The 12,310-nt window shown below is 45.2% G+C and overlaps 3 protein-coding genes across 5 annotated transcripts; 1 reads left to right on the top strand and 2 right to left on the bottom strand.

Moving 5' to 3' along the window:
• LOC8068977 (uncharacterized membrane protein YuiD) lies at positions 2,762–4,936 on the bottom strand. Of its 2 annotated transcripts, none has more exons than XM_021446868.1 (2): positions 4,240–4,936; positions 2,762–3,170 (listed from the first exon to the last, which is right to left on the bottom strand). In XM_021446868.1, exons 1-2 carry the CDS (start codon positions 4,878–4,880, stop codon positions 3,098–3,100), a joined length of 714 nt encoding a protein of 237 aa, XP_021302543.1. In that variant the 5' UTR covers positions 4,881–4,936; the 3' UTR covers positions 2,762–3,097. The 2 variants fall into 2 exon arrangements, with proteins under 2 accessions (XP_021302543.1, XP_002440134.1); XM_002440089.2 differs by having other exon boundaries at positions 4,251–4,932.
• LOC8061054 (pentatricopeptide repeat-containing protein At3g49240) lies at positions 5,784–8,180 on the top strand. Its single transcript, XM_002441390.2, has one exon. The coding sequence runs from the start codon at positions 5,903–5,905 to the stop codon at positions 7,895–7,897; it is 1,995 nt and encodes a 664-aa protein (XP_002441435.1). The 5' UTR covers positions 5,784–5,902; the 3' UTR covers positions 7,898–8,180.
• On the bottom strand, positions 8,276–12,186 carry LOC8061053 (CLP protease regulatory subunit CLPX1, mitochondrial). Of its 2 annotated transcripts, none has more exons than XM_021447567.1 (14): positions 11,714–12,186; positions 11,489–11,550; positions 11,303–11,403; positions 11,130–11,209; positions 10,661–10,711; positions 10,237–10,311; positions 10,066–10,143; positions 9,769–9,825; positions 9,548–9,618; positions 9,360–9,456; positions 9,156–9,263; positions 8,953–9,015; positions 8,709–8,831; positions 8,276–8,624 (listed from the first exon to the last, which is right to left on the bottom strand). In XM_021447567.1, exons 1-14 carry the CDS (start codon positions 11,897–11,899, stop codon positions 8,304–8,306), a joined length of 1,473 nt encoding a protein of 490 aa, XP_021303242.1. In that variant the 5' UTR covers positions 11,900–12,186; the 3' UTR covers positions 8,276–8,303. The 2 variants fall into 2 exon arrangements, with proteins under 2 accessions (XP_021303242.1, XP_021303243.1); XM_021447568.1 differs by having other exon boundaries at positions 9,159–9,263; positions 11,714–12,183.

Below are 12,310 nucleotides of genomic sequence, written 5' to 3'. Positions count from 1 at the left end.
CAAAATACAAGACCCATTTGTCCTTTGGGTAGCGCTACGGGTAAAAGGTTCCATATCTATTTTTAGTCTTCTCCAACAACAAGACCTAAAAGACAACACTCTCTGCAAATGGGTCTCGAGGAGAGAGGATACCCAAATTTGGGTTATGCCTCTCCTGGTACCCAAATTAGGTCTTCTGTATGGGTACTCTGTTGGAGGCTACAGGTATTGTGTTGGAGACCCATTTTAGGTTTGGGTTTCCAAATAGGTCTCCCTGTTGGAGATAGCCTTACCCTTGTAGTCTATGCTGACATGTTTTCCATGTTTCTATAACTAGCCTTGCCGACCTAGACAAGGCAAGCTAATAAAAGAATCAACCATGCCCTTAATTCCCAAGTTGCACGGCAGGGCAACACATCCCTGTCGTAAGAAAGACAAAGCAGCTAGACAGATCCATTTTTTATCTATTAATTTCACAAAAGTCAGTTTTTTCTCCATAAAAAACCAGACGCAACTCCTCCCTCGTCTCTCAAATCCATACACGTGAACCTAGGGCTGTTTCCTTTGACGGATTTTCTCCTTTTTCATTTATGTTTGTTTTGACTATTTTTTAAAAAATCATACTAAATCATAAGAAAATTATAAAACAAAAAATCTAATATTGTTAGACTCTACGTGAGTAAATCTACAGAGTGGACATATTATATATTTCAATATAAAGTTTTTATTGCAGCTTTAGATCTATAGGTTTTGTGATCCAATCGTGATAAACAATTTATGACGGGCTAATTAAGCCTGGGCAAGTTACCCGATACCTATTACACGTACCCGAATTATCCGGATCCGAACCCAAATTACCCGAACCCAAGGTATCCAATCTTAAATTCGGATATTGATTTTGATTACCCGAAATTAGTTTGGGTAATTCGGGTAATATCCCCTGGTACCCGAATCACCCAAATATTTGTCTGTCTTTGTATTTATCATGTGTTGTTAGTTAAATATTAGAACTTATCAATTTATTAGAACATAATTCTCTTTGTTTGAACAAGTAATAGTAATATATTATTCACTACAAAATGCTATTGAGATTCTATATAAATTGCTGCTGAAATTATATATAAATTGCTATTAATTTTTGGTGTAGTGTGTTGTTTTCTGAAAATTCAGGTAAATCAGAAATACCCGAACCCAAATTATCGGAGTACCCGAAATTGCGGGTAATGTTTTTTTGGGACTAATATCGGGTAACAATTTTCATTACCTGAATTTTGAATTACCCGAATTACTTGTCCCGAAAAAATCGGGTAACCCGAATGCCCAGGCTTAGGGCTAATCATTTCACGCTAGAGATGTAATAAAATTTTTACTCATTGGATCATGTATACTCATTGGATCATGTATGACTCAGTTATAGATTTATCTAAGTTTATACTTGTTAAATAGTTTTTAATAAATAGTTAAAAGTGTGTAAAAATAGAAAAAGTGTGTTTTCGTAGTAACAATGGTAAAATATAACAATAGTTGAGAGAGGAAAAATAGACTTTCTTTTTTTTTCCTGTAACCAAACATGCTCCAAATTCCCACAGGCACAGCCACTCCAGCCTAGTTGGCCAGGCTGAACCAGAGGTGGGTCGAGGCTAGTTTGGTTTCACCGGTTAAAGTTTTTGTCCGTCATATCGAATGTTTAGACATATTCATAGAGTACTAAATATATACTATTTATGAAACTAAAATACAACTAGAGAATAATTTACGAGACGAGTCTTTTGAGCCTAATTAGTTAATAATTAGATACTAATTGTCAAATAAAACAAAAATACTATAGTACCTGTTAAACTTTCACAACCTGAATCAAACACCCCCCAAGAAGGGTCTTCATTCTCGCTCCATAATGAGAAAACAAAACAGTATTTCTTTATTAGTCAATAACATTTTTTTTACAATAAATTAACAAATAGTACTTTCAGTGTCACTTTTGACAGGCTCATATGCACGGCTCAGCACTAGCCTCCCCAAAACGGCATGCTCGCGACGCCAGTTGAGGTCTTGAGGACTTCAGCGTGACATCACTCTCAAGACCCTCCCTTGAGTTCCACCTGTGGTAACAGAAAGCAAAGTCCACTTTATTATACGTAACAGGAACATAGCACCAAAATTACAGCTTCCTTGTCCTGTACCAGGCAAGGTGGGCCGTGATACATGGGCTTGGGTGCAGACCTCAGCCCAGATACCGGATCGAACAAGAACCGGAACTCGTCTTCCTCGTCGAGTCCTGTGTCTGAGACCTGTATGTTCCCTTGCTGTTCTTGCTGCTACTCCTGATTTAGTACAGCTCACAACAACTTCATGAGCTGTTGTAAGCTGTTTTTTTTTCCTAAATACTTGTTTACAAAACAGCTTCATGGATGAAGCTGTTTTTTCTTCTCCTCTCACCAAAATATGAGTGAGATGAAGCTGAAAAAAAATAGCTTATTGCAGCTCTCTCCCTCCTTTCTTTCTCCCATCTATGCAAGAAGTAGTTGGTGAGGCTATTTACCAAACACTTTTTCCAAAATAGCTTAGCTTCATTTAGGAAGTTGCTCATGAAGCTATTTTCTAAAAAAACAGCTTTACTAGTGAAGTTGAGCTGTGCCAAACAATGCCTAATTCTTCCCAAATTGTATCAAGTTACTCTTGTATTAGTGAAGTGACATACCTGATGTACAAATGTGTATCTTCAAGTCCACAAACGGTGATAGAATGACTCATATCATACATCCCACAGGATAAATAGAAACAATTGGATCATAAATAAAATGAGCCTCAACTTGGCAATGAGACTCGAAAGGATGGATATCTTGATCGTTTCATACTATGAGGTTACATATATACAGGAAAATCCCAGAGAAGAAGGGCAATAGTTACCTTCTTAACAATGATCAAGCTAGTCAAGAAGATCAAATATTTTCCAGAACACTAATCAAGCTACATGCAAAATCCACGTGATGGAATAGTTTCATTTCTAGATCATCCATACAATAACAACATCAAATGGGAACAATACAACCTTGGCAGCAATACCAGGCCACCAAGATGCCTAAAATTGCTCCTGCAAATACCTGTGATGGAGTATGTCCTAACAACTCCTTAAGTTTTCTTTCACTAATCGGATGGCCTTCAAACAGATCCTCAACGATCTTATTGAGTACCTGTGTGATCATAATGCACATATTAGTAAATGAGAAAAGGTAGATACAACAGGCACACATCTAGTGACAATAACAATGAAATTCAAGGAGCTAAACTTCCTTCAAAGCACACAGCGGGTAGCATCTAGGAAAAGCACCATATCATAACCTATCATGTCGTGCTTGGTTGATGTGATTCGAGCATGTCCCAAGAGATAGTCAAGATTACTCTAAACATAGTTCAGCTGTCAAAATACAGTAACTGTTATGAAATCCCTACAACACAAGTGATGACCGTTGCAATGTCTTATATTGAATATCATCGGCAAAAAGGAGTCTCAGCAAATTTAACTGAGAACAGGAATGCCTTGTTTCTATGTAGGCTCATCAGGCCACAGGCAAGTCTGTGTGCTATTGAAAGGTGATGCACCAGGCAAACTGCCAAATGACAGGGCTTTAATATATGAGCTAGCCTATATGATCAACAAAACCCTGTGAGCAAAACAACACAGCACTCCATGTTTAAGGTGCACTGTAATGGATCTAAGCTACCAAGATGAAGTTGTAAACTTCCTGTGACAAAGCCAACAACACCAACGTTTAATGATGAATATCAAGCTATTACTACATACAGTGGCATCACAACTATGAATTATCACCCCCAACAAGTAAACCACAGTGGATAGAAGACATAAAAACAAAAAGTACGAGCTGACAACAGTATCATAGTAACTCAGATGAGGTACAGATCCAGAAATTGAAACTGCTAAAATCCAAGCCACACTGACCAGCAAATAACCATTCTCTCAGATTTAACTGTTTGTTTCAGGATTACGATGTCCAGGCAATCACACAAAAATCCACATCTTGAACATGATATCCTACCAACTAACTATCGCTTAGCAGAGTATCGCAATGATAGAAAACAATGGTAGCCATCACGTTCTGATACTCTATGAGAATAACATCATGCTGCAGGGTTTCCTTCAGACTACAAAACTAGCTCAACGAAAGCAAGATTTTCCCCAAACGAATTGCATAATGCCACCAAAACATTGCAAGATACTGTATAAAAAGGAAGCAACCGAACCATGAGCTCACCTCGGCCTGCATTCCGGCGTGGCGCCTGACGCCCGTGGCATCGTACATAACAATTAGAGTAAAACCGAGACAAACGGGGAAGAGCGCGTCGCTGACGCCATGGCAGAGCGCGACGGATGCGGTGAGCGCGGTGCACAGCGCGGTGTGCGAGGACGGCATCCCGCCGGAGCTGAAGAGCATCCGCAGGTCCCACCGGCGCTCGACGACGGAGGTGAGCAGGGCCTTGGCAGCCTGCGCCACCGCCCACGCGACCAACCCCGACACGAAGGTCGGGTTGGCCGCCAGCGCCAGCAGGTACGGGCTCTCCCGCGCCTTGGTCACCGCCGCCGCCGTGGTGCTCATGAGCAGCGTCCCTATCCCGGGCCCGCCCGTGGCCGTGGCCGCGGCCGCGAGGTCGGGGAGCTCCCCTCCCGCGCGGCCGCCCCGCAGCGCGGCGGCGAGGAGCCGGCCGAGCGACGGCGGCGACGGCGCGGCGGCATCGGCGGCGGGGCCGTGGGCGGAGGAGGCTAGGGTATGGACGGCGCCGCGGGGCCGGCGGCACGGGGGCTTGCTGAGGGGCCTGGAGGCCGCCGGGTCGAGGAGGCTCGGGAGGAGTGCCCTAGCGAAGCGGCTGGAGCTGAGCACCTCCATTGCTTCTGCTCCGCATCGCCGCGCGGAGGTCGGAGGAGTGGTGTGGCCGTGGCGATTACGCTTTGGGTTAATACCGACACGTCCATGTCCAGGAATACCCCTGCGCTTTCCCCGTATTCACGGCGCGTAGCGCCGGAGGAGTGGCTGGTTGCCCAGGGGTGTTTTCGGTAGCACGAAGCGGGCGAGGGGACGAGGGGGCCAGGGGTTTCTGGCATATTACGGCGAAGATTCTGGGGTGGTCGGAGTCGCCGTCGCGCCGTCGCGGCCAATGGAAGCTGGTATAGGTGGCTGGACCGTGTAATTTGATTTGAATTTTATATCGTTGGCGTATACGAGTGCTCGCTTTTGATTTTCGTTTTGTCTTTTTTTTTGAGACACCGATTTCGTTTTGTCTAGAAACATGGCATGAGAAACGGACATAGGCTACGTATCTTTGTGGTTCAATTAGATTGAGAAATGTGTGGTGGTGACATGCTGGTGTCACGTGATGTGAATGAATAATAAAAAGATGGGAAAATTTTCCTTCATGAAAATGACCATGATTTTTTTAAATTTATGGAAATGCTGCCGGTACGAGTACATGATGGGTTCCACACCAGCATATGCTGTTGCTGTATATGCCTTGATTTTTCTTTCTAGTTTTTAGTTTGCAACAAATTCTTCCGTACGTCCCGTTATGATAATATTTTCATTAGACCTACGTGGATTATTTCTGAAAATCTTGAGCTCCCACTGATAGAGGATAACCAGACACAACAAACTGTCCACTTCCAAGTTCGAAACAAAAGGTTTGGCAAAAAAAAAAAAAAAAAAACAGGAATGCAAAGCAACAAATGATGTCGGTTTGTCACAAAACATAGAGTAGCAGACCTTTCCTATACGTTTTCCTTCAGCGAAGGCGTAAAGTATAGTTCAATTCATCTCCTGCTCCCAATTCTCCACTCCCGGAAGGCCGAAACCCCCAAAACCCTCCTCACCGTCCGGCGGCCGTCGCCCAAGCCCAACGCCCCAACCGCGGAAAGATGTCGCTGTCGAAGCCGGTCTCGGCGCGCCGCCTCGTGCCGGCGCTCTTCCCGCTCGCGCACGCGGACGTCGCCTCGGCCGCGGCTTCCCGCTGTGAGCGCCGCAAGGACACGTTCGTCGCGACGCCGCCGACGCCCGCGCCCTCCCCGCGGGCCGTGCGCCTCGCGGAGCCGCTCCCCACGCTGGCGCCGTCCCGCCTCGCGTTCCACAACCGGATCCTCGCGCTCCTCTCGGGCCCGCAGGCCGACCTCCCCGAGGCGGCGCTCCTCACCCGCCACGCGCTCCACTCCAACTGCCGCCCCTCGTCCTTCACCTGCGCCGCCGTCCTCGCCGCGCTCCTCCGCGCGCGCCGCCTCGAGGACTTCTTCGCGCTGCACCGCTTCGCGCTCCAGGCCGCCGTCCCGCCCACCGCCGCCACGCACGTGCTCTACCTCTCCGCGCTCGCTGCGCGCCGCCTCGCCGACGACGCGCTCCACCACCTCCGCCTCCTCGCCCGCCCCGGTTCCCCCGTGCCGCCCTCCCCGACGGCCTACCGCGTCGTCGTCGAGTGCCTCGTCGCTGACCACGGCCGGCTCGCGGATGCCGTCGAGCTCAAGGATGAGATGCTCGACTCTGGATTCGTCGGCCCGGATCCCAAGGTCTACAGAACCCTCATGGCTGGGTTCTTGGGTGCTGGGGATGGAGCCAAAGCCGTGGAGCTGTACCAAGAACTCAAGGACAAGGTTGGGGGCGAGCCAGTTCTTGATGGCATTGTGTATGGGACTCTCATGAAGGCGTACTTCCTTATGGGAATGGAGGAGAAGGCTATGGAGTGTTACAAAGAGGTGCTCAGTGTTGAATCGGCGGTGAGGTTTGGGGCCGACAGCTACAATGAGGTGGTTGATGCGCTTGGGCAGAATGGGAGGTTGGAGGATGCACTTAAGCTGTTCCACAGAATGCTTGGGGAGCATGACCCTCCACTGCGGATTGCAGTTGATCTCAGAAGCTTCAGGGTGATGGTTGATGCATATTGTGCTGCTGGGAGATTTGAAGATGCAATTGCAGTGTTCAGAAGAATGGGGGAATGGAAGCTGGTGCCTGATGTGGCATCCTATAATAATTTGATTCGGCACCTTCAGAATAACCAGTTGATAGATAAGGTGGAGGAACTCTACAGTGAGATGTGTGAGAGTGGTGTCGGTGCGGATGAGGAGACATATTTACTGCTCATGGAAGCATGCTTCAGTGTTGACCGCATCGATGATGGTATCTCTTACTTTGACAAAATGGACGAATTGGAGCTGAAGCCTGATGCAACTGCATATCATAAGCTTGTTGATGGCCTGGTGGGTTTCAGTATGGTTGACAAGGCTCAGGAATACTTTGATCAGATGAAGGAGAAGGGAGTTAGCCCAAGCATCTCAAGCTACGAGACATTGCTGAAGGCATATATTGCTGCTGACCGGTTGGATGATGCAGTCAAGGTTGCAAAAGGTATTCTTTTGGATGAGAAGGTTGTGTTCAGCGATGGAATGAGGGAGCTCTTGGAAGGAGCATTACGTGGAGATGGGAGGGAAGATGACATCGTCAAGTTATATGAGGATGTGGAGAGGGAAAAGGCTGAAGCAGAGGCCCGGGCTGCAGAAGAGAAGGCGAGGGCAGAGGCTCTTGCCAGGGAAGAGAGGGAGAGAAGGAGGGCAGAGATTGCTGCTAAGGACGAAGCCGCAGCTAAAGCCAGTGCCGCTGCCATTGAAGCTATCCTAGCCCATAAAAGGAAGATTGGGAATGAAGGAGCACCTGCTTCTGATGCAAACACCCTGGATGGTGGCTTTCTCAGTAAGCTAGGCCTTAAATCAGCTGGAGAAGGGGCACTTCAAGGCAATGCAACAGAAAGTGGAGACGATGGAGAAGTGGCACTTCAAGGTAATCCAACAGAAAGTGGAGACGATGGAGAAGGGGCACTTCAAGACGACCCAACAGAAAGAAATGGAGACAATGTGCAGGGACATCTGTGATGACCACAAGTTATGTCCACAATTTGTTCATCACACTCAAATCATAAGCTATAGCTTGCCAGTTTATATATCAATATATGAGCACGTTCGCTTGTCTGAAGAGCCATGGCTGAAAGGTTCATCTCTGGGTAAAATTAGATTGCTTTTGGTTGAGCATTGTGTTATTGCAATGGATGCACACAAGCATTTATAGAATTTTGATGTGTAGTAATTATTGGAAGCCATTTTCTATTTGTTCAGTATCAAAACAACTGTCTGTGTTTGCTACAGTAGCGTTAAGTCACATGAATTGTTGTTGCAAAATCTATTCTTAACAACAGAATTGCAAGGTACCGAAGAAAACACAAAGGTCCAGCCATTCTTTTGCTATCTCAACAGTTGACACGAAAATCAACCTCGTCATATTTCATTGTGTAAAAATGTTGATCTTGCATAGCATCAATACAATCCATTCATATATCGATGAAAAACAAGGAAATGTTTGGTAAATCCAAAGCTTTGTCGCCGATAATGCGACTAGAAGGCAGAGCCTAAAAATGCGTCTGCGTCTGGGGTTGCTCTGAATCAGCCCGGGCACCTTGATATTGTTATGGTAAACATACAGTTCCAAGGCTCCATCATCCCGAAAAATTTTTGCTCCATATCCTCGATGGTGTAGTGGTCCTACAGACTCTTCGTCGACAAGAACAGCAATCACCTTCTCTTTCCCCTCTCTAGCATCAGGAATCTGCAATGGAATGACCAAGTGCTATCAGCCAGAAGCTGATACTGGATTACCCACTGGCATGCCAAAATCAAAATAGAAGTCAACCTCAAACATTGCTTCTGTCAAAATGTCCTCCATTATAGACCGCAGCCCTCGGGCTCCTGTTTCTTTTGCGGCTGCCTTCTTTGCTATCATCCGCAGAGCATTATCAGTGAAATAAAGCTTCACCTTATGGAGGAAACGTGAACATAAATTAGTTCCTTGATTAGAAATTGTCATTTAAAGTTAAAAAAAATCTTCGTCCAAAGCTTGCAATAGCATTTCATTGGCTGAAATGAATCAGACTAACATCATTCATTTTGAATAGCTTCTTGTATTGCTTTCCTATTGCATTTTTGGGCTCCCTGAGCACCTGCAAAAAGAATTGGCTATAATTTTGAGGTGGTCGTGTTCGAGAAAAAAAAATAAAAAAATAATTTTGAGGTGGTGGTAATCTTTGAGAAGTATTTTAAGAAAGATTGCTTTAAATTATAAAATTAAAAAGAAATTTACTACTTGAACCAATTGCTCTTCACTAAGATTGTTCAGGCCAACTGTTATTGGCAACCTTCCAATGAATTCTGGGATCAAGCCGTAGGCAATAAGATCATCATTTTCAACCTAAGTGGCACACCATTAGGAAAGACCTCAGTTGTCAATGCAGAATCAAATCAAACTGTCTAAAACAATGCAAAGTGCTGAAGCAATTGAACCTACAGTATCAATAGAGCAAGATTCCTGAAGAGCAGTTGTCCAGCTGCAGTTCCGCAGCTCATGACATATTGGTATGCCAAATCCAACAGGATGTTGATGTCTTGCACAGTACAAAAGTACTTTGAGAAACATATAAATTCTAGGTGAAGAACCTAAAGGTGAATAAATTCGTATATTATTAACTGTATAACCTTTCTGCGACTATCTTTTCCAAGCCAAAGAAGGCACCTCCACAAATGAAAAGTATGTTTCGTGTATTGACCTGCAAAACATGCAACTTACTGCACAGACGAACAGACCAATTCCAAATTGGCACAGAACTCATTATCGAGCCTATTATTTTCCATAATTCAACAATGTAAAGGCACATTTTGTTTGCTTTGACTGAGCATAAGTTTGTCCAACCAACTACCTCAACATAACCCTGGGGCATATTATCTTGACTTCTTTTTCTTGGCACGCTGATGACCTAATAAACACAAGAAACTGTTCAGAAAGCAAAATATAGTAAATATAGAAAGACATCATGACATGAAACTTGAAGTTGAGGAGCAAAGTATGATCAACTACTTTGTTTACATACTGTCTAGGTTAGTTAACCATGTGCAGTTTCTCAAATATTGGTTTCCTCTAATAAAGAGGGAGTGTGACTACTGCATGCAAAATATGAATATACAATGTGGCGGAGAAAATTAGTAGATGCACTTACTGTTCCTTCAAATATTTTTAACAATGCCTGCTGCACACCCTCTCCAGATACATCCCTTCGATCCTCACGGCAGTCGGCCTGAAAGTAGCAATAAATATGATTACGGTAGGTGAAATTAGCTTCATTACGTGTTAAGGTAATATTAAGATCAGAGCTAATTTGTCCAATAACCTTCTTTGTGAGCTTATCAACTTCATCAATGTACACAATACCATGCTCTGCAGCTTTAATATTGAAGTCAGCAGCCTAAGAGAGTAAGAGGTAGCACATGTGAGCTAAAAGATAAAACTGATCTCCAAGTTCATTAAGAAATGACAAGCTAATATTTGATGACTATTTCAAACTAGAATTGTGAAGATTCACACAACAAGTTTGGCAGACAATCAAATGGAACATTGAAGATATAGTGGAATTAACTTGAAAGATTTTTTTCTTTGAGGGAGTCATGCGCTGGTGTGTGTGTGTGGTGGTGGTGGGTGGGGGTAAGGGTGTGATCTGACCTTAAATAGACTATAACATTCCTTACAAGGGTAGACTATACAACCCACTACCAATACTACAGTAAATAATCAAAGAATGGTAGGTTGATATATACCACTAGAAGTTTGTAGATTACAGATTCCACATCTTCACCAGAATATCCAGCCTGAAAAAGAAGTCTTTTTGTCACATCAGGAAGAAGAAAGTACAAAGAACAATCAGCTGACTTCTTTCCAACTTTCTCTCTCTTTTATAAGGCCTTGTTTAGTTGTTAGGGCGAAAAAATGGGTATTGTAGCATTTTCGTTTGTATTTAACAATCATTGTCCAATTATGAATTAAGTAGGCTTAAAAGATTCATCTCGCAAATTACATGCAAACTGTGCAAGTATTTATTGTTTTTATCTATATTTTGTGCTCCATGCATGTGCCGCAAGATTTAATGTGACGAAGAATCTTGAAAAGTTTTTGGTTTTTGGTGAAACTAAACAAGACCTAAATGGCAGCAAAAATCGCATGAAGGATCAATGGGTTAAAGTATATCATGGAAAAGCACAAAACACGTGCGATGGCAGCCAAGATTACCTGTGTAATTGCTGTTGCATCAGCAATCACGAATGGCACATTCACATACCGAGCTAACGTTTTTGCTAACAATGTTTTACCTGTCCTATACCGAAAAAACAAAGCCTTCAGCACAAAAAATTACCATTGTCTTAGCCATATAGATTGACAGATTACATGTCCGCAAACGATACCTGACCCTGTCGGCCCAATCAGAAGGATGTTACTCTTTTCAAGCTCAATGTCATCATCACAGCTCGCAGTGACACCACCACGAGCCAAGCTTTTCACGGAACTTTGATCGCAAGTCAGGGATGCAAATCCGGTGTTAGAATCACGACAAAGTCTTGAAAAGACTAATTCAGTTACCAGAACCTCACCACTTATTGGATGACTCGTTGTATATCCTCTTGTAGTGATTGTGCACAGCAACAGAGAGCACCTGCACGGCCAAATCCCCGCTGAAATTCCGTGGAAACCCCAAATTATCTGCCATTTGTTTTGCAGTAACGCGACAAAACCCATTCATGCCAGTACGGATGCCACAGCAGCAGAGCCAGAAGCAGAGCGACGAGAAGGGATGTGTGGCGAGTGTGATTGGTAACCTTCTTGGCCTTGTCCTGGCCGACGACGAACTCGTCCAAGCCCCTGTGGATCTCCTTGGGCGTCGGGAAGCGAGGCCGCGACGGGGACGCCCCAGCGGAGTGGGAGTAGGGCGCGGCAGCCGCCGCCATGGCGAAGGCGCGGGCGCGGGCGCGGGACGCGAGGAGGCGGCGAGCCGCTGAGAACATGAGGCCCGAGGTCGTCGCGGCTGGGACCAGCCGCCAGGCGGGACGGCGGCGTATTCCCCGATCAACCGCCGCGGGCTCCGCCTCAATCTACGTCTTCAATTACTCTCAGTTCGGTTCAGTTGTTCAAACCGGCCGTAGCTCTACCTGTTTCAGGGCTCTTTCGGGAAATTCGGCAGCGAAGGGCCTCCAGCTTTTGTGCGCAGCTAGCTTAACAGAATCGTCTAGTGCGGGCTGATTCCTCCGGCTAGCCGGACTGCCGGAGGATACTGCCGCCCGCGCCGGTTTCAGGTGAGGCCGCGGGCTAAAACGAACACACACAGCTTCAAGCTAAAAGACAGCAGCTTGCCCCATCTGCATTTGTTGGTTTGGATGTAAAACACGGCAGTCAACAATTTGGCATCACAGCAGCAT

The sequence above is a fragment of the Sorghum bicolor genome, chromosome 9, assembly GCF_000003195.3.
Source record: "Sorghum bicolor cultivar BTx623 chromosome 9, Sorghum_bicolor_NCBIv3, whole genome shotgun sequence".
In the NCBI taxonomy this organism is placed as follows: Eukaryota; Viridiplantae; Streptophyta; class Magnoliopsida; order Poales; family Poaceae; genus Sorghum; species Sorghum bicolor.
This window is presented reverse-complemented; position numbering and strand designations above follow the sequence as displayed.

Excerpts from the sequence above, each read along its gene's own strand:
- LOC8068977 (XM_002440089.2), bottom strand. The coding sequence starts at position 4,880 with ATGGAGGTGCTCAGCTCCAGCCGCTTCGCTAGGGCACTCCTCCCGAGC. Across the intron at positions 3,171-4,250 it reads ACGCCGGAATGCAGGCCGAG|GTACTCAATAAGATCGTTGA; the intron begins GTGAGCTCATGG and ends ATGATCACACAG.
- LOC8061054 (XM_002441390.2), top strand. The coding sequence starts at position 5,903 with ATGTCGCTGTCGAAGCCGGTCTCGGCGCGCCGCCTCGTGCCGGCGCTC.
- LOC8061053 (XM_021447567.1), bottom strand. The coding sequence starts at position 11,899 with ATGTTCTCAGCGGCTCGCCGCCTCCTCGCGTCCCGCGCCCGCGCCCGC. Across the intron at positions 10,712-11,129 it reads ATGCAACAGCAATTACACAG|GCTGGATATTCTGGTGAAGA; the intron begins GTAATCTTGGCT and ends CTTCTTTTTCAG. Across the intron at positions 9,457-9,547 it reads GAAAAGATAGTCGCAGAAAG|ACATCAACATCCTGTTGGAT; the intron begins GTTATACAGTTA and ends GTACTGTGCAAG.